The sequence below is a fragment of the Panthera leo genome, chromosome B3 (genome assembly GCF_018350215.1).
Source record: "Panthera leo isolate Ple1 chromosome B3, P.leo_Ple1_pat1.1, whole genome shotgun sequence".
NCBI classification, from domain to species: domain Eukaryota; kingdom Metazoa; phylum Chordata; class Mammalia; order Carnivora; family Felidae; genus Panthera; species Panthera leo.
In genome coordinates, this window is record NC_056684.1 from 55,485,404 (window position 1) to 55,510,384 (window position 24,981).

The 24,981-nt window shown below is 35.0% G+C and overlaps 1 protein-coding gene across 3 annotated transcripts in view; it reads left to right on the plus strand.

Moving 5' to 3' along the window:
• Positions 1 to 769: 769 nt before the first annotated feature.
• The window catches only part of MYEF2 (myelin expression factor 2), a 31,443-nt gene continuing 7,231 nt past the window's right edge, over positions 770 to 24,981 (plus strand). Inside the window, exons 1-16 of one of the 3 annotated variants that reach the window (XM_042942121.1) lie at positions 772 to 987; positions 5,728 to 5,936; positions 7,167 to 7,219; positions 8,439 to 8,446; positions 8,549 to 8,642; positions 12,399 to 12,590; positions 13,359 to 13,512; positions 14,038 to 14,087; positions 14,206 to 14,269; positions 19,130 to 19,231; positions 20,735 to 20,785; positions 21,077 to 21,145; positions 21,389 to 21,487; positions 21,777 to 21,839; positions 23,544 to 23,752; positions 23,832 to 23,883. In XM_042942121.1, the coding sequence (XP_042798055.1) occupies positions 827 to 987; positions 5,728 to 5,936; positions 7,167 to 7,219; positions 8,439 to 8,446; positions 8,549 to 8,642; positions 12,399 to 12,590; positions 13,359 to 13,512; positions 14,038 to 14,087; positions 14,206 to 14,269; positions 19,130 to 19,231; positions 20,735 to 20,785; positions 21,077 to 21,145; positions 21,389 to 21,487; positions 21,777 to 21,839; positions 23,544 to 23,752; positions 23,832 to 23,883 (1,630 nt within the window). In that variant the 5' untranslated portion in view covers positions 772 to 826. Of the gene's footprint in view, positions 988 to 5,727; positions 5,937 to 7,166; positions 7,220 to 8,438; positions 8,447 to 8,548; positions 8,643 to 12,398; positions 12,591 to 13,358; positions 13,513 to 14,037; positions 14,088 to 14,205; positions 14,270 to 19,129; positions 19,232 to 20,734; positions 20,786 to 21,076; positions 21,146 to 21,388; positions 21,488 to 21,776; positions 21,840 to 23,543; positions 23,753 to 23,831; positions 23,884 to 24,981 lie in introns of all 3 variants that reach the window. The other 2 variants (XM_042942123.1, XM_042942124.1) reach the window with 2 other exon arrangements.

A 24,981-nucleotide genomic window follows, 5' to 3' on the forward strand; every position in this document is an offset into this window, starting at 1 on the left:
ACACAACTCCAAACCAAAATGTCCATGATCAGCCAGTCTAGTAGAAGCTTTCTTCTGAAAACAAAACAAAACAAAACAAACTATAGATTCTCCTCAGGGGTTGCTATCCAGAGAATTAAAAAACTTGTCTTCTTTTTATATGCTGATAGCTGAATTCCACAGGAAATCCTCTTTCTTAAAAACGACCAGAATTCAAAGAAATTCAAAGGTATTCATTTTGGTGAATTGCAACCTGTCATCAATAACTATTTATTGAATGTCCACGGGGTGCCTAGGCATTTAAGTGGCAAGTGATTTATTTGCATTATTCAAAGGATTTCTAAGGCGAGTCTGAAGATTTGCAGACGTCTTTAAAGATGCAAAGTGGTGTGTGCTTCTCTCATTCAAACTGCCCCTACAAGGAATGAACTGAATAGTCTGGGTTTCAGAGCTCTAGGGATTTCCAGCACTCAGATCCGACTTTTGTAAGCGAAGACCCCATTGGGTGCCAATCGATAGGCGGGCTGGTGGTCAGAACACAGCCCCACCAGGGGCTTCTGGACAAGTTAGGCCCTCCCTGGTCTGAAGCAGGGCGGACTGCGGCAATGGCGGCCCTGACCCGCCACCCCATCCCTCCCCCCTACCCCTCCACTCCCACCCCCCACACGCGGCTCACACCCTCTCCCAGTCTCCCAGCCTCGACCGGTTCTCGCGAGATCCGGGCAACTGAGCGCTCGGGGCCTTTTCAAATCGGGATCCGTTACCGCTTTCCCGGCCGCCGCCATTGTAGTGCTCGGAGCCCCTCAGCGCAGGCGGCCGTGGCGGAGGCGGAGGCAGCGGCAGCGGGATGGCGGACGCCGACAAGCCCGAGGTGCTCGGGGTCGCTGGCGACGACAGTCCGCATCAGCAGCCAGTGGAGCAGCCGGGCGAGCCGCGGCGAGAACCGCACCCGCCGGAGCCAGAGAAGCAGCCGCCGCAGCACAGCAGCAGCTCCAATGGCGTTAAAATGTATTGTCTTTTCCTCCGGGGACCGGGACGAGGTGGGGGGCGGGGAGTTGGCCTCGGAGGGGGGCCGAAGCCGGCCTGGGCCTCGGTGGGGGATAACTGCTCCCGGGCCGTAGGCGGCGGGAGGAGCAGGTGCAAGTAGGGCCGCTCCCAGGCCCTTCCCTCCCGCCCTGGCCCGGGAGCCGGGGTGCGAGCCGGGGGGCCGACGCCCCTCCCCTGTTTCCAGCCGGAGACTGCGGGTCACTCCTTCTTCCCAGACTTCCAGCTGGAGAACCTTTGAGCAAAGCACGGCGGCCGCCACTGTCTGGAGGAAAATGGTCCCCCTTTTAAAGCCCAGTACAGTAGTTAGTGTTCATCACTAGGGAGTAACTAGGGATGACATCATCGGACATTTCCTCTTAACTACCGAGAACGTATTTAAAAGGAATAGTCCCCGATCTCCCGGCCTCATTCTGAGCTTTATAAGTTCAGTGTTTGTTGTTGCTTTCTAAACATGTGTTAATTTCTGAATATATATATACACGCCACAGAGGAAGTTTAATAATGTGCTGTGAGCCTAAATCCATTGTGTTACACTTGAATTGGTAAGAGGTTATTCAGAAAGGGAAATATGCGTGGTTCCTTGGTCCCCCACATCCCTCTCAAATGTTTGTAAGCCTTGCAGGTTATTTTTTAAGAACTCCTTGTGTGATGGCTTGTTCTTAATTTTGGTAAAATGGTAAAATAAGATTTTTTTTTAATTGAAGAAAGCCTGACGCTTTTAAGATTGCCCCTGTCATCAGTGTCTAGAAAGAATGTAGTTGACTCAAATCCATAATAATTTTTAGTTATAAGGAACTGTTATGCTCCCCATTGTTCTTGTTATATAGGGGGATATGAATCAGGCATTCTTTTGCATGTGCCCAGCTTTTTAAACTTGAAGTTAAAAGTATGTTAATAATTTACTGAAAACATCCTTTTCCTTCTCTCAGTTATGCCTCAGAGTAGAAAGCAGTGAACATATGGTCAAACTAAAATAGAAAAGAGAATTTTTCTTTTCTTTTGTATAAGAATGTTTGAAGCAGTACAGTAAGACCTGGACTAGTTTGTGTAGGAATTGGTCGCAGATAAGATAGCTCTCCCAGCTCAGTTATGACACTCTTCCTCTCACTTGGGTTTGAATAGGATAGGTTGCATCTTCCAGGCAGAATAGAGGTGCAGGTGTAGGAGATTCGACCTTGGTGGAATTTGTTACTAGGTGCAGAATGGTGCACCTCAGTAACTGAGCATCTGGAAAGGGAGCACTTTCTACCATGCATGCCAAAATATGGGCTCTCAGGGATTTGGCCTCATAAATTCTAATAGAAGGCATTGGAATGATAAAATTGGTGCTTTTTGTTTATCTCTAAATGTGGGCTTGCCACCCTTTTCTCCTAAACAAAAACCACAGTCTTGAATTACAGAGAGAAGCCCTACTATACTTGGGTGTGATTAGTATAATAGTGTCCATACAGATAAAGCTGGCATGTAAACCTCCCAGATCTAAAAGTCTCTAATCCGTTTTAAAGTCTCATTGTGGGTTAGCTAGACAAGAGGACAGAGGTAGGAAAAGAATCTCTTTCACTTCAAAGTGAGGAAAAGGAAAATATTAAGTAAAGAAATTAAGAAATGCTAGTAGAATATACAAATGAAGATTCTTTTAATATTGTTTATAGTTAATATCTCTCAGACCTTCCTGTTTTCCCAAGTTGAATAAAGAAGCAAATCTACTCTCAAGGGTTTCTTGTACTGTCAGTTCCATAAGAACCATATAATGGTCCAGCATGGGTCGGTCATTCATACTGAAAAACTGGGAACATTTACCTGTATCAAGCCAACAACCTTTTTTTGACCCTGTGAACCAACTGGAGTAGTTAACAATCTAACACATAACCCTTGACTACCATACATTTTTAAGGGTAAGAATTCACAGAGGTTATAAAAATTACCAAATATTGCCTTAAAATATGTATTGCTTAGAAGAGAACAGAGTGCCACTTACCAAGGTTGAAATGACTTTTGCTGAGGTTAATCCATAGTCACTGAGTATAGAGACCACTATGTCTTATTCATCTTTGTATCCCCAAGGCCTTATGTTTATAAAGGCCCAGTAAATATTTGTTTAAGAAATGCAGAAGTGAACTTTTATGATTGTGAAACTTATACACAGAGAATTTCATGGGCATGTTCACATCTTTTGACAAGAAATTAAAGATGTTTCCCTAGGTTTAGTCTTTTCTTTATGCCAAAATGGTATACTAGCTATCCTTTTCTTAAGTGAACAGGAGAAAAAATAGCAGTATTGTTACAACTCTTCATTATTTTCTGTGTGATTAACATCTTGGAGTATATGGAAATTGAAAGTTACATTAGGGTATAAAGTGTTGTGTAAAATATTAAGCATCGAAGCAAGGTGAAGTGTTTGAAGTAGAGTAGTATTTTTTATTATATTAGGAGTAAGAATGGAACTGGGCTTAATTTTAGATTTCATACTATAGCATGTTTTTAAAACCATGTTTTAAAATTATGTTTTCTTATTTGATGTTGAATATTGATTTTTCAGAAATTTATAACTTCAGTGGGCATAATTCCGTCTTAAGAGTAGATAACATTTTTGTGACTTAAGATAGTCACAGTCTTTATTTCAAGTACATTAAAGGGGGTGGTTTAAGTGAATAGTTTGAGCATTATTACAGGGAATTATGGATATAGTGCCAATATTTGATATTATGTAGCATCATTTCCCTAAGAGTTTTCACCTGTATCTTAACTGTCCATTCCATAGTGTATTTATGACATAAAAAGAGTTTAGGAATTGAATATTAAATTGTTTGTTTCTCAATAATCAGACCATACCTCTAGCCATTAAACTGGTCTGCCTTCCACAGATAATTTATGCACTATAGATGAGCAGTGTAGTAATATCTTTAATATGCCACTAAGTGAGGAAAAGTTGAAGAAATTGCTCTCTCTGGTCATACTTGGAATAAATATTTTGGAGAGGGTATCCTACATTAATATCATTGCTTTCAGTGGAATTATCAGATTGTTTTAAGCAAATGCTTACATATAAGCATCTTCTATTCATATAAGAATAGAAGAACATTGTAATTCAGAACTCTGTGCATTTTTCACAGTTGGTTTCATTCAGGAAGAAAATAGGTAGGAGAAGGCATACTTAGCTAGAGACTATATAGATGTCTGCTTACCTAAACAGAGACAGTTATTTTACAAACATTCATAGAATACAGTCTACTGTGTACATACATTCTCTGGGTGCTTACTTGTATCTACTGTACTTAGAACCAGAGTAAAGGCCTCTGTACCTTTTGGCCGCTTGCTGCCATTTTCAAAAGTCGCACACTGTTCAGACAGGTAGGTACTTGCTGGAGCTGGGACAGTTGTGAAGACTTACTCTAGGCTGTGCCATTTCTGATGAGGGAAGATGTTCCATTGTAATGGTGTCCCTGTCAAGGTCTGAAAAGGTGGCAAAGCAAGTTTGGCTCTAATGTTTCTTCCTTGATTTTAGCAGTTTTTCTGGCAGACGGCAACACCATCTGTGCCCAGATGAGCATGGGTTCTTAATTGACTGTTCATTCAAAAATTAGTATTTATTGAGCAACATGTTGTGTGCAGTCACCATGCTAGGTGCTGCTCATACCAATGCAGATAGTTTTCGTTCTTACAGAGTTTTTTACATCCTATATTTATGGTTGTGTTGTTACCTGCTCAGAAAGGTAGTGTCTAAAAATATCAATATCACACGGAACAGATGACTACAATAAGACGTGTGTGTGGAGCACTACAGTGTATAGAGTCCCACAGTTGGTTGGGTTAGAAGATAAGTGAGCGCCTGGATTATGAAACCTGGTTGGTTGTTGGAAAAACCCAGGAAGCTTTAAAAATTTTGGATTTCTGAATGTCATTTCCAGAGATTTTTATTAGTATGTGATTGTGGAAAATTGCTTTAAATTAAAGTATTAATTAAATAGTTTTAGATTCACTAGAATAATTAGTGATTTAAAACCTATTATTTCTTCTGTAAAAGAAGATTCCTTTTGATAAGTAAGTTGCATTTTTAAGATATATACCCAAATTTTTATCTATAGGATTTACTTTAAGTATATACTTTTATGTTATGGATGGTTGGTGGGTAGCATCAGATCGTCGCATTGTGATTACAGTCTTACAAATTAAATGTTTTTCCTGTTAGGGTCTCATTAAAAAGTTGATTTATAAAATTTTGATTCGTGTTGTCTTTTAAGTACTGCTTCCTACCTCCGTTCCATCCCATCGTGTAGGTGATAACTACTAGTAAAAATTATGATTCTATGAAATACCCTATCTTAGTTTATAGGTTAATACATAGAAAGTGTTGAGTATGAACATATTAGAATACCTTACTAATTAATTATCCTGATCAAAGTTGGGAATAGAAAAAATTATGAGAGTCATATGAGCGTGTATGCATGTATAGATACCATAATATAACTATGTATTTTAGTTATGTTTTTAAGCAAACTTTATGAGAAGTTTGGTAATATACCCAAATTCTTGCTCTGAAATGGCATTGGGTAATTTCAAAGCAAGCAAGCTGACCCTCCAGGTCTAACTTGGTGGAGAGTTTTGAGAAGTGAAGTGATAAATATGCAATATTTATGTAATGTAGGCTTCCATTATTAGAAACATGACAGATTTTCTTCTTGTTTTGTTTTTAATTCATAGGGAAAATGATGAATCAGTCAAAGAAGATAAATCTGAATTAAAAGAAAAATCTTCAGGAAATAAGAAGGCCAATAGATTTCATCCTTATTCAAAAGATAAGAATTCAGGCACTGGAGAAAAGAAGGGTCCAAATCGAAACAGAGTTTTCATTAGCAACATCCCATATGATATGAAATGGCAAGCTATTAAAGATCTAATGAGAGAAAAAGGTAACCATTCCTGATAAACCCACTGTTGGCTTATCTTCATATAGAAGGGGGAGGAACTAAGCAAACTTTTTTATTCCTCTGAACCACACAGACTCAAAAAATTGATTTTTGTTTATTTCTTGACACATGAATTAATCTTTTCCTCTGCTCTCACTTGACAACAATTTCATTACAAAGTCATACGGATAAATGAAGTTTTTTTTTTTTTTCCCATTTTAGTGGTATAGTAGTGAGCCAGCATATGCATGCCACCAAGAATTTTGTTAAAGTGATTGCTTTGTCTAGTTGAAGTTTTTATAGATTTTTAAAGGACTATTGCATTAGTTAAGCAATACATTAGCGTGTTAAAGTATGAATAATAAGGTCTGATTATTTTTTTCCAAAAGCTGTTTTGTTATTATCTTGGTGGATTCTGGAATCTGGCTGTGGAGTTCATTTTGTTTGCATTGTCATGAATGCCATGATGCTGTCTCTGCAGTTCTATATTAAAATTGCGTTACTGCTGTTGCAGTTTTGTTTTTAGAATAACTTGAAAAACTTCATTTTATATATATGGTTGGTTTTGGGGAAAAATAATTTTAATATTTGATCTTGTAAAAGTTAGTTTTGTTATCTCTTGAAAAATTGAGTTTCAACAGTCCTGCAAACTATGTACTTGGCTTTGAGGCTGATCTCTTCTAATAAATAAAAAAAACCTTGCATTGGTGTATCTGTTGTAAGGTGACAACTATTTGATTGGTTTTATTCATTGACTTTATTTAGAAAGTGTGTGGCTTGCTGTGAAGCATGACTTGTAAATTTAGTTTACTGATGGCAAACATGATTGAAGACATTCAGGTAGAAAGTCACCTTAAAACAGCTGTTGTGTGTAGGCGACCAAAGTTATTTGAAAAGTGTTAATGTTGATGTTTTTAATATGATAGGTTAAGGGACCATTTGTATGTATATGTGCATTTGTTCACCAACTATATCATGCTGGCCAAAATATGATCTGTAGTATGAATTAGGTTAATATGGTTGTTAGCTTTTTTAGAGAATGTGGATGATGTACATTTCAGAAAATTAGTTAAATTTACATAGCCATTGATAGGAGGTATGTTGGTCTGGTTTTGATTGTTGGTGAATAATAGGTGCTTTTCTGTAGAGTTGTGCACAGGTGTGCAGTAAAGCAAGATATTGGTGTTTAAATGTATTGTTTCTTGGTATCTTCCTTTTGTATGTCTTATGTAGTCGGTGAGGTTACATACGTGGAGCTCTTTAAGGATGCGGAAGGAAAATCAAGGGTAAGTGCTGTGGGCCATAATCTGCTTGAGGTTTAAAAGTTCCTCAGCAGTTTACTTTTTTGTATAATATTTGTACCAGTTTTTGGAAACTTAAGTTTCATTTTGTTTTACTTTATTATGCAAGATTTGAGGCTTTATACTAGCAAGTCTGACATTTATTCAAACCAAACTAGCTGCCTGGAAGGGATGGGTTTGTAAATGTTCATAAAGGGCATTCACTTTTCTAATGCTTTAAGGTAATGCTTCTTCTTAGCCAAGAGATTTTACTATAGGATTTTTTTTGTTGTGTTTTGATGTCTTCAAGGATATTCTAAAAGTTACTGCATTGATAATATTCCCTAAGAGTTCTCTGACAAGCCCATAGCTTAAAGGTGTTAATTCAGAATGTATGTTTGAAATTTACATTGAAGAACTTAATTTGGTAGCCTGCAAGACTACATAAGAGGCAGTGCTCTGACCAATTGGTATGAATGACATTGATGATTAAATTGACATAGAAGGAATTGGTTGATAGTAGGTTTTGATTTTTAGCAACAAGAAAGCAATACACTGAGGAATACAATGGAAAGCTTTAACAGTGTTCAATTCTATTGCAAAAACCAGTTGGTGCATGAGAAAAACTTTGTCATCACATTCAAATGGCACTTCGAACAGTAATGACAATTATTTTAAAAATGTATAGGTTTGTTTCTGTAGCATAAGTGATTATTTTATATACTTAAACTGGATGCTGTTAAATTGTGTGCAGCCAGTTTTCTCTAATAGAGAAATTAATTAAAAATGAGATTATTTCCTATTTTTACCTTAATAAAATTGAAAGATATACATTAAAAACAATTTGTGCATAATACATCTTTTGAAAATAGTCGTAACAATGGAAGAAGTGTTTTATGGAAACCTTTAATTTCCTTGAGTTACTTTTGATTGAATTTGTGAAAATACCTTATTTAGTCTTAACCTAAAGAAGAGTCCTCTAAAAGTAAATATGTGCTCCAAGCTTGTTAAATGCTAGATGCTACTGCCTTTAAATAGATCGATTTAAACATTGACAGAAGATTTGTGGTCACTTGCTATTATGTTCTAGAAGTGTAAAAGATAAAAAGTGATTGTATTATCAATTGCTTTTCATGACCTAAATATTAGAGTTTACCATTAACTTCGTCTACTGATCTAAAACTTTTCTTCTTTTGCATATATTGACAAATCTTCCTGGATATAGGGTTGTGGGTAAGAATTTTTTTTAAGTTTCTTAAGTCAAATTTAAACTTCTGATTAAGAAAAAGAAAATTTAGTATATAAACATTTCCTATAAATTTTTTCCCCATTAAGTGTTGTTGAATTCAAAGATGAAGAATTCGTAAAGAAAGCACTAGAAACTATGAACAAATATGATCTTAGTGGAAGACCCCTGAATATTAAAGAGGTAAGATTTCTTATATTTGGAATAATTTAAACTTTTGGATATAAAGACATGTTTTCTTTGGATTTTCATCTTGGGGGATGTATTTCTCTGGCTACTCCTTTTTTTTTTTAAAGCCTAGATGCTTATTAAAGCATTATATAATTGAAAATAATTTTGCTTGTGCATGGTTTCCTGTTTGCTTTTAAGCAGTTTTCCTATATATTTGATTTGTTCCAAGTTGTTATAAGCAGAGGTGCATGATTTTAAAAATGCAGGTATTTAAAGATGGCAAGGTTTATGTATTGACTTTATTTGGTATAGACATTTTCAGTTTTTAGATTGTGTTGTTTAACTTGAGAATTAGATATTCTTGTAGTTGATAGTAAAGGGTGCTTAATAATGCAAATACCTTATGGATTTGAATAAAATTGATACTCACTTTTAGTTAAAATCACCCTGAAACTATGCCAGATTAAAATTTAAGAAAACTTGTGAATCTGTTAGTGAAATTTGTAACTGGAACTTGGAAACTCCTAAAGTGGGTATGTTCCCTTTGTATGGAACAGTAGTATAATACATTGACAAAAGAATAATCGGAAGATCCTTAAAAAACTATGTACACTTAAGTGTAATTGACCTTGGTAATGATTAGCTTGAATAGCAGTCATTTTCATTTCTTCCTTTAGTTCATATTGTTAATCTTACCTGAATCGTTTGATCATGGACCAGTTATGTATATATTTTTGCTAAAGTCTGTGTTAGAAATGATTGAGGATGTACTTTAGGACCCTGAAGAGTCTCTACCAGCAAGGTTGCAAGTCTTTGGTAGTAGAGCATTACTGTCAGTCACAGTTTAATTTGGTTGAGTAATGATAAGAGTCCCAGCTCACTTTCTAGCTCTGTGACTAGGCAGGTTACTTATTCTCTAAACCTCAGTAATTATAATAGTACAAATGGTAGTACTTACCTAATAGAGTTTTTATGAGTATTAAATGAGATAACATGGTAGAGAATTCAAGCTCTGGCATCAGATAATCTGGGTGACTCAGGGCAAATTACTTACCTTTAATTACTTAAAAAAATTACCTAACTTTAATCACTCTCTATTTCTTTGTTTATCACTAAAGTGAGAATGATATTAGAAGCTATCTGATAGTTTTATAAGGTTTCAGTTAGTATATGTAAAACATTTAATAAATGTTAGCTACTAACTATAATTGTGATGTTATTATAAAAAGCACTTAGCACAGTGCTCAAAATATTATATAACTACATAAGAAATGTTAGCTGTAATAATAATTGCTTGTTGTTATTCCAGTCCAAGGTAGGAATATTCCTGGTTGTTGGTCTCTTGATTCTGACTATGAGGTGATAATGGCTTAAAATTAAATCCCATGCTACCAACAAATACAAGTATTCCAAATCCCTTTATTGGAGTCAGCTTTTGAACTCCTCTAATTCTGTTTGAGCCTGGGGGGTTTGTCCGTCCGTCCTTCCTCCTTCCTTCCTTCCTTCCTTCCTTCCTTCCTTCCTTCCTTCCTCCCTCCCTTCCTCTCTCTTCCCTTTCGTTTTCCCTTTCCCTTTCCTCTCCTTCCCTCACTCCTTCCTCCTTTCCTTCCTTCCTTCCTTCCTTCCTTCCTTCCTTCCTTCCTTCCTTCCTTTCTTTTGATTTTGACTGGGAAGTAGAGAAAGTTTAGACTTGTACTCTGTGCCAGCCATTTACATGGTGGTTTTTATGCTAAAGGACAAGCCTATGTTGTTTGTGTTCTTTTAAGTTTTAGCACTTCCTCTATCCTCAGTAATATTTTAGAGACCCTAGAATAGAGTTATATGATCCAAATTGATGTAGGATACTTCCATTTTTAAATTTTTTTAAGAGGGAAAAATAACTGAGTTTGGCCTAGCTAAATGATGAAGTATTCTTTATTCAGTTAACTTTATGGATTATTATTACTAAAGGTCTCTTTCCTGGGAATATCTGATTTACAAATGGATGACTGGGCTCAGTGCTAAAACTACTAGTGAGAGTCTAAGAAAAAATATATTTCCAATATTCCTTTCCAGATATTAGAATTTTATTTTTTCATTATATTAAATGGTGTTAGGAGCAGTTATAAAATTTAATAGGCCCTCTAATAGCAATAACAGGTAGTGACTGGCAGGCTGTCCTCCAAGGGGAAAAGAGGAATAAAAACCATGTTACATAGTGGCTACTTTGTTTTAGATAAATTGTATTTATATATGTTTTATATTTTATTATGCATATGTGTATATGTATTTTTGTGTGTATATATGTTTATATATATGTCAAAAATATAAAAAGACAAAACATACTAAGATGTTAAGGACAACAGTGTATCTCAATATTTTATGAAGCACCTCCCCTACCCCTCCTTCTCCCCATAGGTAACCACTATCATAAATTTTCGATTTGTGCAAGTTTTTGAAGCTTTAGTTAGACCTGAAACATTTATTATTTACTAACTTAAAAATTTTGCAGCATTTTTCAAAACATTTATTTCTTTATTTCTGTATTTCTCTTTATTTCTTCATGGTGAAAAAATACTTTGGAAGCTACTATACCTTTATTAATTGCATTTAGGTTTTTTTTTTTTAATTTTTTTTTTAACGTTTTATTTATTTTTGAGACAGGGAGAGACAGAGCATGAACAGGGGAGGGTCAGAGAGAGGGAGACAGAATCTGAAACAGGCTCCAGGCTCTGAGCTGTCAGCACAGAGCCCGACGCGGGGCTTGAATTCACCGACCGCGAGATCATGACCTGAGCCGAAGTCGGCCGCTTAACGACTAAGCCATCCAGGTGCCCCTGCATTTAGTTTTTCACCTTCTATTCTCCCAGCCTTCCTAGAGAATTTATTAAGGTCATCCAACTTTGTTTTTATTAATATTCCCAGACTGAGACTAGCAATATAGAGTTGATGGTTACATTTATCATTGTTATTTGGTATTGCAGATGATAGTCTATCAGTGTGTTTATGTGTTTTTTTGTGTGTGTTTTGCATTCCACCTGGTGAGATAAGTGAGAAATACATTTAAACTCAGTATTTTTATTTTGTTTAAAGGTAGAATATTTCTCTTATACAGTTAATGAACTTAAAAAAAAAGCAGTTTTTAATATCATTATTTGCTTGGACACTTAGCCTTTCTTTATCCCCCCCCTTCATCTCAGATCATAATCCATTGTCAGATCACAATCATTGTTGAGAAAGGAAAAAGGTTGGAAAGTGGGTAATTGTATTTTGTTTAGGAATGAAACTTACACATTATAATAGTTCCCCTTTACCCCAATATTCCTGGGTTTTGTAACAGTCTGTTCCACTGCTGAAAAGCTTTGAATTAGTCTGATTTGGCATTGCCTTGGGCATCCAGTGGTGAGAATTCACCATTACTGCATTTTAGCAAGAAAAGAGTCACAGTAAGTACAGTATTTTGTTCCTCTTTGAGTTATATATATTTATGCGTATGTGTCATGTATTTGTACCCTAGTATAAGGGCAGAATTAAACTAATTTCAAGTTCTTAAGTGACTTTAGTGATTGGAAACGGGTATTTAATTGACACCCCTGGAGACTGAAATCTTTTGTCTGTCCACAGGTTTTTATGGGACTGAATTCTCTGGATAAGAAAAAAGCTCACTCTTCAAGAGGGCCAATAATTTGAGCCAGTTGGGATAGCTACTGTAGAATTTGAAGTTGTTATTTTAATGATACAGATTTACTGATGTATCTAGTGGTATTTAACATTCAATGTGTGTTATAGGATCCTGATGGAGAAAATGCTCGTAGGGCATTGCAACGAACAGGAGGATCATTTCCAGGAGGACATGTACCCGATATGGGATCGGGGTTGATGAATTTACCACCTTCCATTCTCAATAATCCAAACATTCCTCCTGAGGTTATCAGTAATTTGCAGGCTGGTAGACTTGGTTCCACAATTTTTGTTGCTAATGTAAGTTTAAGCTTTAGTCTAAAACTTTGTCATTCAGATATTCAGTTCTAATCATGAGGTTATTAAATTAGATGAATGGGTTGTAGGTTTAGAGAACATTTTGCTGATTTTTAATGAAAGTAAGTGAAACAGTAATTATTGGAACTCAAACCCAGTTTAAGTCTATATATATATATATATATATATATATATATATATATATATATATACACACACATATATATATAAGGTTAAAGTGTAAATATGAGTATTTAGTATTCTTTAAAAGTGAACTGTGGAATTTACAAATACCTATGCAGTTCTTGAACATGTTTACTTTCATTATATGGGACTTTTGTTCATATTGGTAAATGGATTTCTTTCTTTAGCTTTGATATTTGATATTTGTGAATGTGCACATTGTAGTTGGTTTGTCATTTGTTCTAAAGCTTTTGAAAGTCAGTGATATCAACAGTACTTTCAAAAATCTGAATTTCTCTCAGTAAAAATAGATGAGCAAGTTTCACATGTACAAAACAGGATTGAGCAGATAAGAGGCTGTTTTGGAAATTTAAAAAAAAAATTAAGGATAAGGAACAACGTTGGGTGAAGCTTGATTGATTTTAAACAACTTAAGATGTTTTTATTTGAATACTGTTGTTGATGTACCATCTACCAAGAAGTATAGTTCTTTATAGTTTTTAGAGTTGAGAAAAGATTTGTTTGTATTATTTATAAATGGGGAGAGGGGTTTATTAGGTATGTAACTTTATGTAATTTTATGTTAAGCTTGACTTCAAAGTTGGTTGGAAGAAGCTAAAGGAGGTGTTCAGCATAGCTGGAACTGTAAAACGGGCAGATATTAAAGAAGACAAAGATGGCAAGAGCAGAGGAATGGGCACAGTCACTTTTGAACAAGCAATTGAAGCAGTTCAAGCAATTTGTATCCTGATTTACACTTTAGCGCTATCTAATATGGTTGAAGAGCTTGATACTGTTTTGTGGGGGTCATGGAATTTAAAGTTGCCTGGCTTGGAAATGTGTATTAGACTTTAGTCTCCAGCACATAAAACCTTTACTATGTCCAAGTACTAAAGTCACTCTTAAAACTTGAATTAGCCATATTATGTAAGCCTGGTATGAACTCTTCTACTTTCTCTTCCTGCCACAATGAACTGTATGTATATCCGCTGTCGACAGTTGATGTAATCCGTTGTGCATTAATGCAGTTGCTTTAAATGAAGTTTTCCCCCAGTGGTTGACTTACAAGATTATATTTTATTTATAAAGTAAAACTATAAAGCAAAGACTTCAAGATTTTTCTTTGAGTATATGGAAGAGACTAAAATAAGTAAAATAGTAAAGATGTTGATTAAAGTATTAGAGGTAGTCTGACTCTAAGATTATTAAAAATGTGTGTTCAAGTATAATTTTATAGTCAACTGGTTTTCCTTGACCAAACCAACAGCTATGTTCAATGGGCAGTTTTTGTTTGATAGACCTATGCATGTGAAAATGGTGAGTTCCTCCATATCACTTCAACCTCCCACCTCTTCAAACTTGTATCTGCTCTCCTCTGCATTGCAGATCTGTTTAGTTATGAATTAACCACACAATAAACTTTTTTTGCAATTAGGATGACAAGTCTGTCCCTCATGAAGACTACCGCTCACATGATAGTAAAACACCACAGTTACCACGTAAGTAAAAGTTATTATTAGAAGCAGAGCAGGCTATATATTTTTTCAATTTTATTATATGCTAAGCAAAACTCCTTATTTTTGCACCTATATCCCAAATTGCCCACAGTTTAGGATTAGTTTGGCATCATAGAGATAGTTTGTCATGATTGCTGAGGAAGACTGAGAAGATAAACATGTACCTTTTTTTTTCTTTTTGGTAGTTTTTCCTTATTACAAAAGCAATACATACTAAAAAAAATTGTTAAGTTCATATACATGAAGGGAAAAAGAAGTCCTTTTAATTTTACCACATGTAGTCTCCATTTTAATATTTTTCTGTATTTTTTATGGTCTTTTTATGTTTTTTTTTTACATAGTTGAGTACTACCATATAAATAATTTTTTTTTTAACATTAATCTGAAGTATTCCATGTTGGAAAATTCTTTTCACATGTTTTTATTGGGTGTGTAATAGTCCATGGTATGGATGCTCCCTAAGTATTTCACTGTAATGTTAGGTATATTTATTTGTTTTAATTTTTTTTTTCTTTTTTTTTTTTTTTTTTAAATTTTTTTAACGTTTATTTATTTTTGAGACAGAGAGAGACAGAGCATGAACGGGGGAGAGTCAGAGAGAGAGGGAGACACAGAATCTGAAACAGGCTCCAGGCTCTGAGCACTCAGCACAGAGCCTGACGCGGGGCTCGAACTCACAGACTGCGAGATCGTGACCCGAGCCGAAGTCGGACACTCAACCGACTGAGCCACCCAGGCGCCCCAAATTTTTTTTTTCTTTAATTGCCAACAGAGTAATTCATGTCTTTCTGTATACAAATATTTGGTATGTTTTTGGTTATTTCTTTCAAGTATATTTACAAGTTCTCAGGTGTGCATATTGATCAGTATTATCGAATTATTTTCCAAATGGTTATAAAACATAATGTACTTAACATCTTTGTCTCAGTGTTACATCTGCAAAATGAGGATGAGGATAGCGCCTATATCATGGGGTTGGCATGAGTGTTGCATGAGTTAATATATGTATAGCACTTAGAACGGTTTTGGAATAATTAGACACTCAAAAACTAGCTCTTCTTACTCTTTTTACTGTACCTTCTCTGATTTTTATTAAGTTTTTTTTAATGATAAAATATTTTAAATATACAGACAAAAATAAAATTACTCATGTAGCTATCATAGGCCATATTTGTTATAGATGATTTTCCTTTAAAATAAAATTTTACAGATAAGGTTGAGACTCCCCCTCTCTCCTGACCACCAGATACCATACCGAGAGGAAACAACTTATGAATATAGTGTTTATTGTTTAAGTTTTAGTCATTTGGATACACATTTATACATACACAAACATTATAGGAAATGGTTTTGCTGGATTTAAAATTTGGGGTGAGTGACATCCTATTGTATATATTCTGCAGCTTGCTGTTTTTGGTTTAATATTGTTTTTGAGATGCATTATATTGATGTAGCTCTAGTTCCTTAATTTTTTAATTTTTTTTTTTTTTGAGTGGGGCGGGGCAGAGAAAGAGGGAAAGAATCTTAAGCAGGCTCTAGGCTCAGCACTGAGCCCCACACAAGGGACCTGAGTTGAAATCAAGAGTCGGGTGTTTAACCGACTTGAGCCATCCAGGCTCCCCAGTAATTTCTGTTTTTCTAAGATTTTTACTATTTTTGTTCATTTTCAGATTTATTGGCATAAAATACCCTCTTAAATTTCTTCTACATCTATAGTTCTTTCTTCTGATAAATTCTGAAGGTTTGTAATTTCTCTTTTTCTTGGTCAGTTTTGCTTAGAGATTTTTCAGTTTTATTTGTGCTTTCAGTTTCATCTTAATTTCTGCTCTTTAATATTTTCTTCTCTCTATTTTTGGGGGTTTAGTTTCTTATTTTTGTCCAAATTCCTTAAGTTGAATGTTTACTTCACTAATTTTGTAGGCTCTCTTTCCTAGTAAAAGTAGTTATAACTATAAATTTAGCCGTTGCACACAAGTTTTGCTATGGAGTATTTTTATTGTGATTTCATTTTTATTAAATTACTACTATGACTTCTTAAGCCATGCAGTTTTGAATTTCTAAATGTATGGGGCTTTTTATTGTTAATTTTTAACTTATTGTGGCCAGAGAAGATACGATTGTGATTTTTGGAATAATTTGGACTTTGTATTATGGTCTAATATAAGGCACTTTTTTAATACATATTCTAGGTGTGCTTGGTGAGTGCAGTGTTCTGTATATGTCCATTAAATCAAGTTTGTTAATCCATTTACATTGTCTACATTTACATCACTACTAATCATCATGTGTGCTTGGGCTGTCAATTACTGAGAGATGTATATGGTAAAATTTCCCACTAGAATGTTGGATTTTCTTTTTTTTGTTGTTGTTTGTTTTTTGGTTTGTTTTTTTTTTTTTGGTTTTTACTTTAAATATTTTGACACTAACTTAGTAAGTACATCTAAGTTTTAGAACTGATACATTTTCCAAATGAATCAAAATTTTATCACTAAGAGTGATTTTATCTTTAGTAACTAAGTCTCATCTAATATTGATATAGTTATAACAGCTTTGTTTTGCTTATTCACATTTATTATTTATGTGGGTTAATTCCCATTATTTTACATTCTATTTTTGTGCTTTTTACAGATATTTTCCTCCTATCTTGCTTTCTCATTTAGTGGTTAGCCAGGATTTTTAATATATCTGTAAAGTCTGAAGTTAATATAACTATTCTTTTACTCAGTAATAGAGTGACCTTTGAATGCTTTAATTCTAATCACTTTTTCTATTGAATTATATGCCGTTATTGCTCATTGTCTCAGTTCTGTATTGCTTTTTTTCATGCCCACAAATTAGGCATTACTACTATTTACCATTTTCTTGGCTTACCTTTCTCTACTCTCACAGACCCTGGCGCTAATTTTTTCTCAAAGCATATATTTTAAAAGCTCTTTCAGTGAGGATCTGTTGTTAGTAAATTGTCTCAATTTTGGATAGTCTATAAATGTCTTCAAAGGTAGTTTTACTGGTTATACAGTTTAAGATTGATAGTTATTTTCTCTCAGCACTTTGAAAAACCCCGCAGTCTTCTGGCTTCCATTGTTGCTATTAAGTTGGCTACCACTTAAAACGTCCTTTCTTCACAGGTTAGCTGTGTTCTTCATGTTGCTGATTTTAAGATATTTGTCTTTGGTGTGCAGTTTTCTGCAGTGTTGGTATGAATTACTTTTTATTGGGCTTTCACAATCGAAGAATTCAGTTTCTTTTTAAGTGAACTCTGGAAAACTCTCAGTTCATGTGTCTTTGAGTATTTCCCTTTCTCTCTTTATAGGGCAGTTTTTTCCTGCCTCAGCCCAGTTTACCTTATCACTTAGAGTGTCATCTTTCGAGATTTCTGCCTGGCTTTCTGCTGGGGCTTCCGGTTTACTTTTCCACTATTAATACTCTTCTAGTTATTTAGATAAAAAATATTCTCTGTTGTATTCAGACTTATTCTATATCTCTTTTTGAGATTCACATTTTTATATATTCTTTATTGAGATATAATATGAACTCATACACTTTGACAGAATCAGTTCGTTATTCGAGTTAATCATTATTAATGTCCCCATTTTTCCCTTCCTCCCTTCTTTTGTTCAAATTATTTTAACTTGTCAAATGGGAGCCTCCTTACTGCCAATGATGCCCATACTCTTACTTTTGGTGAAAGCATGATTTCCCAGAGCTGTGAAGATTTTTTTTTTTTTTTTTTTTGTCATAGAGATATGAGATTGGCCTAGTCTCAAAGAGTCCTGGTTCCTTTTAGTAGAGAATGATTTCAGAGATGAAAATATGAGTCCTAGGTATAGACATGAGAGTATTGTTGATAGTCAAGTATGCTGTTGCTTTCAGTTAGACCATTTTTAGGTACTAAGCTGTTATCTTTTACCAGATGACATTGATCTTTTCAATTACACAGCATGCTTCTGTATTTTATCTTAAAACACACACACACATTTTGTGTGTGTGTGTGTGTGTGTGTGTGTGTGTGTGTGTGTAGATAGATAGATAGATAGATAGATAGTATGGTTTTCTCAGCCCCTACCTCTTAATTGCTACATTGGCTAGCAAGAACATACTCAGATTTAATATAGTAAAATAAAATAGTTCCCACTCAACTGTTAAGTCTTTAAGGTCATCAAATTAACTTCTTAAAGTCTATTTTCAACAAATTTAATTAGTTTATTTTAAGAGAGGTAGTAAAAGGAATACTGGATTTAGAGACCGAAAACTTAAATTGTAGTCCTAACTTAATCACATAGCTAAATGGCATTATAAAAGTAACTTAAGGTCTCAGAAATTTCCTCCTGTGTGGAAAATAGATGTGAAAACACTTAAGGTGCCATATAAATAAATAAATATGTCATGGACAAAACCAGGTAATGTAACATTTGTTTTATTCAATATTTTGTTTTCATTGTTGTTGACTTTTTAGTTGGATTTGAACCATCTTAAACGTAATTCTATTTTAAGTGGTTTTACATACTCGAGCAAGATTCTCATTTTCAGATATGTATACCATTTATAAGGTATATAATATTATTCAAAATCCTCTTGGTATTTGATTAGTCCTTTTTAGAATGCCTTGAAACTAGGATAGAAGGTAGGTCTGCTTTATAAAATACTTCTCATTAATAAATGGTGTTATAGTGAGGCTTCTTCACTGTGCTGCATTCTGATGAAAACAAGAACCAGTGCTCTTATTTGCAAATTTGCAAAATTTTGGCAATATTACGACAGGCATGTAGCTTAAAGAATTTATTTAGTGCCAGTTAGTTAATCATATATGGGCTGGTAATATCATTTTCATTTGTGTTTTAGGTGGTCTTGGAGGCATTGGAATGGGACTTGGTCCAGGTGGACAGCCTATTAGTGCCAGCCAGTTGAATATAGGTGGTGTAATGGGAAATTTAGGCCCAAGTGGTGAGTATTCTCACTTTCTTATTTCTTTTTAATGATACATTGCTAAATTTATAAAGCTTACATTTACTAGTTTGTAATAGTGTTTAAAGGATTCTGTTTTATAGTTGAATATTTAGGATTTCATTCAGCCTGAAAAAAGAATGAAACCTTGAGACCAGAGAACATGAAATAGAGTGAGCAAAGGTCAAGAGGGTTCCTCTGACGCTAGCTGTGTTGTAGCTAGCCGTTTAGCACTTTGGATTTTAAAATGTCTTTGAGGCAGGAGGAGAATGTTTAACATAGTGTCTCGTGTATCATGGATATACAGTATTTGTGGAATGGCTGAAATGCTACCCTATCAAAAGCAAGTTAAATTTGTATTTATAGCTGGGAAGGTAGCTTTTCAGAGAGCTGTTTGTCTCTTTACATGGACTAATTTACAGTTTATCTCTGAAGATTAGTTTTTAAACCTTGTGGTTTCAGAACCCTTTTATTCTCTTCCAATTTGGTGGCAGTCCCAAAGTGCTTTTGTTGACATGGTTATGTTTGTCAGTATTTACTGTGTTAGGAAATAAAACTTAGAAATTTAAAAATATTTACAGATTTATTTAAAATAACAGTTATCGACTTGTATTAACATAAATATAATTTTTAAGAAAATGTTTTATTTTCCGTTACAAAATATTAGTAAACACAGTGGCATCGTTTTATCTTTTTGGATATCTCTTTAATGTTTGATTTAAGGCAAGACAGCCGTGCTGTTATATCTGCTTCTGCATTTCGTTTGTTATATTGCATACATCATGTAGTTTCTGGAAAATTACACCTTATATTCATGACAGAATGAGAGTAAACAGTCAAATAATATCTTAATATTACTTGATGAACAAAATAGTTTTGACTTATTGGACCCCAGACCATACTTTGAGAACTGTGTCTTAATTGATAGAGTACTAAATGCTCTCAGATTCCTGTTTTTTGCTGAGATGCTATAGCTAAACTTTAAAAAATCAGTGTAGCTATGGTAATTGGTCTGAATGAAATAGAAACTTTTATTCTTAGGCCCTCCACCTTCCTAAACAAAGGCTTTTTTATTCTTTGTTTTTTTTACTGCTCCCTTAGCTGCCATGTTGAAAGGAGTCCTTACTTTCTGACTCGATCTCTAAATCTGCTGTGGTGATACTTGTGTGTGTGTGTGTGTGTGTGTGTGTGTGTGTGTGTGTGTGTGTGTGTGTTGAAAAAAAAAAAATGAACAGTTACCTAGTCCTAGATATTCTCTGCTTGAATGTGTGACCAGTGAATTTTGTTTTCTTATTTAATAAATATTCATAGAGGCCTTTTTGAAGACTCATGATTAGACAGCTGCTGTACATAGCACTTTAAAGCCTCACATGTGTGCCCCACTGCTTCTCTAGCATTCCGTCATGACTAGACCAGTGGTATCTTTTGCTATATTGCGTTATGTCATTCTTTAGTCCTAAAAATAAGATTGACTGAACGTACATACTATGTATTTTATTTGAGGTATGGGAATGGATGGTCCAGGTTTTGGAGGAATGAATAGAATTGGAGGAGGTATGTATAAGCATTTGTTTTTTGTATGTACCCAGTACCATGTTTAGTAAATTAGAAGCTGTGTTGAGAATTCTAAGGGAAAAAAAAGTCATAGTTTATTGTTGGCTCATACCTAAAGGCTGCTAGCAGAAACTGAGCCTAGTACATACTTAAGAGATGGGAAATGATGTGTTAAGCCCCTGCACAAGGTAGAGTGGATGAAGAGCTTACTGGTGAGACATAACATTTACAACATGTACCTTTCAGCTATATAGCTAATAGTCAAATCTCAAATTAATCTTTATTCCGTAGGAATTGGGTTTGGTGGTCTGGAAGCAATGAATAGCATGGGAGGATTTGGAGGAGTTGGCCGAATGGGAGGTAGGTAAATGTAGGAATGGGCACTGTAGAGGTCTCCAGAGGGCATATGGGGCATGGCGGGTAGGGACAGGCATAACAGGACGGGGGATATCATATAGCATGTGAGGTAAGTTGGTAAATCACAGACTTTTTGGTATTTGTGACTTTTGTCATCTTTCCAGTTTACTTTCATTATGTTCCTAAATGGATTACCATGTACTGATACACTTGAAAAAGGGTTAATTTGTTGCATAATCTTTTCAGAGCTGTACCGTGGTGCGATGACTAGTAGCATGGAGAGAGATTTTGGACGTGGTGATATTGGATTAAATCGAGGCTTTGGAGATTCCTTTGGTAGACTTGGTAGGGCTGGCTGCATATTTCTCCTTTTCCTTTTTGCAGATTATGTTTTTCAAAGTCTGTTTCCTTTTTTTGTGAAAAATTGGACATTGATAATGTTTCATGTAATTTATTGATGAAAACCACTTTAGGAATTTTAATGTACTAGCTCTCTTTTTCAGTAAATTACATATTTGAACCTATTTCTAGAAGACTTACACTTTTTGGTTACTGTACAGCTGAGAGCATAGTACCTTGGGAATTTTAAAATATGATTCTTCCAATTAATTAGTATCTTTCCATCCTTGTTTAGGCAGTGCAATGATTGCAGGAAGAATAGGAGCTTCTAACATGGGTCCAGTAGGATCTGGAATAAGTAGGTTTAAATTTTACTAGAATTTATTCAGTAGTATTTGAGTGCTTGCAAAAGACTTTGCAAGAGTAGTTATTATAGTATAGTAATATTTTGTTCTTATGTGTTAATATGTCTTGTCATAATTTAGAGAAACTTTGAGAGTTACTGAGCTTTTCTGTTTGATCACTGTTTGAAATTTCTAAACTAACTTTGAATTTTACCTCTTTGACATTTCTGAACTAACAACAGAGTATGTGTTAACTGTCAGCTAATCCAAGAAGCTCCGTTCCAACTGAGGAATCTGGGGATTTCCTTGATCATGTGTCAGGAGGAACTTTTGCTTTAGCACCAACTTTGTTTCCTTGCCTATTGTCTACAACTGCTGTTGGTGACTAGCTTATTTCATGTGTGAATATCTTGTGTCTTTTGCCCCTGTTACAGCACCTCTAGAGACTTCCTGAGGTTGAGAGCTAAGGTTGAAAGAGATGCTTATTTCCTTTCCTCTTAAACCTTTCCTGTGATAGAATCAAGAGTAGTTGGGGAATGCCACATTTCTTCCACCTGTTTCCTCTACCACATTTTAGGCCTTATGTTAAATCTTAAAACATGGCTCAGTTTTTGATCTCTTTTGCTTACTGAGCCATGTTTCTGTGAGCTCTCCGTACTTTATTGACTCCTTTAATTGATTGAAACCTCACAAATAGGAAATACAGCCTACTTAAAGTTTTCTAAGGGCAAATTCAGAAATCCTGTCAGCTGAAGATACTTACTTCCATTTACCTGCTTCTCATTCCTTTTCATAATTTTTTTCATCCTTGGCCATTTTCCCAGTAATCATAACTTCCCTACTTTCCTTTTTTACCTCATGTTTGTGCTTCTGTTTCCCTAACTTTAGATTTGTTATTCATAGAAAGCCAGTGTGAGGGTGGTTAATTTTTGAAATTTCTCCATATGGGGATATTAGGTACAAGAGAAAAGAAAAAGTTTTGGGAATGTATAGGATTGGAATAATTAAAGGGGACTCAGTGCATAAGAATAAATTTGGTATGAGCTATGAGTTAAATTCTCAAGCTCTGGCTAGAGGGGTGTGATTCCATGTTTTTCTATCTCCTTAAGTTCTATGTAATATTGAAATTAAAAGTTAAGTTTTCTGTGGTTATTGAAAATTGAATTGATATGAAAAGAGAAATTGCATGTGAAAATACTGAAGATACTGAAGTGAAAACAATATTATGTAGGAGAGTATGATAAGAGCAACAGTTAATGTGTTGGGAGTTGTAATATATTTTTTTGTTTTAGCAGTTATTACACATGGTATTAAAAAATAAACATGATAAAAACTATAATGTTAATGGATAAAACAGATAATTTACATAACTTAAATGATGTTATTTTATGATTGGAATAGAATTTTTTAGAAGTATATATGTGTGATGTATTAACGTAGTGGCTAGAATTAACAGATTGTTAGCCATTAACATTCAACTAACAATGTAGATCAAATTAAATTCTATTTCTTGGAAGATTGTTATTTTGTGTGTATGAAAATAATTTTATGTTTATGTATTATCTACTTATATAAATGAATTAATTTTTTTCTCCCTTTCTTTCTCAAAAATGATTTTGTCCCTCCTCTTTCCTTCTTCCTCTTCTTTCTCCTTTTTCTTCCGTTTTTGAAAAAACACCAAAATTCCCCAACCCCCCCTTTCCGTTCTTGAAATCCAGGTGGTGGCATGGGTGGCATGAACAGTGTGACTGGAGGAATGGGGATGGGACTAGACCGGATGAGCTCCAGCTTTGATAGGATGGGACCAGGTATAGGAGCTATACTGGAAAGGAGCATCGATATGGATCGAGGATTTCTGTCCGGTCCAATGGGAAGCGGAATGAGAGACAGAATAGGCTCCAAAGGCAACCAGATATTTGTCAGAAATGTAAGCAACTAAACGTAAAGGATACTTAAAATTATTTTTTTCTTTGTATATCTGTTACTAATACCTTTTTTCATTCTAGCTGCCTTTTGACTTGACTTGGCAGAAACTAAAAGAGAAATTCAGTCAGTGTGGTAAGTATACTAATGACTGCAGATATGATAATATTGATTACAGAGGAAAAACTGATTTTAAACCTTTAAACACTGTGTTTAGACCTTACCTGTCCAGAAATCTGTTCCTGGATAGTATGACAGGTCTAATTCCACTTGAAATAAATTATGCTGCTCTCCTCTGACAAGGAGCAGTGCAAATTACTTCTAAATAACCAGATTTAGAGTAGAGCCTGTCATTGTCTTCTGTGGAGAAAGAGAGGGCTTGCTTTATTACCTGATTTTTGAAAGGTTAGTATATCATCATTGCTTGCGTTTAAAAAGATTTTTTTCTGTGGAAAGTACTAATGAAGGGTATACTTATTTCCTTGTTTATAGTGGAGTGCAGTGCATTGCCAACATGACCCCAAAAATGCTGACATCCAAATGATGTGGGAGTCCATCAATGAGACCCATTCTGCACATTGTTTCCTGTACAATACAGGAAACTTAGCTGATAGCAGAGAACCCACTGCCTGGAGTTCCTTAGACGGGTACATTCTGGTGGCCCTTCTAGCTCTTTTATAAACTGTTCTTGGCTATGATGGGCACTATGTACAATCTTGATATATTCGTTAGGTCTGTAGAAGATTAGGTGGTTTTACTACTTGAAAAGGGGACTTTTGCTGCTGGGAGAAATAGTGTGAGTGGAACAGCGTAACAGATTTCCTGCCAGTATTTTTCTGCTGTTGCGTGGTATCCCAGAGACTCTCTGATCACAATAGTAAGCTATCTGGGTGGCCTGTAGTGATGAAAGGAAACTAAAAGTGGTACATTCAGTTCTTGAGAGCTGACAGAAAGTTAAGAGTATTTGGAATATATATTTACTTTTTTTGAGATCACGAAGGGGATAAGTTTAGTGTTCTCCCACAAAAGTAGCCTTCAGCTCTTCTCATAAAGTGGTGGTGATCACTTAGGATCACGTGGATATCATCTGTGTTCTGAGTACCTGACTCTGTTGTAGTAATCTGTTCATAGGTTTTTTTTTGTTTTTTTTTTTTTTTTAACTATTTTTTGAGAGAGAGAGAGAGTGTGAGCAGGGGAGGGGCAGAGAGAGAGGGAGACACAGAATCCGAAGCA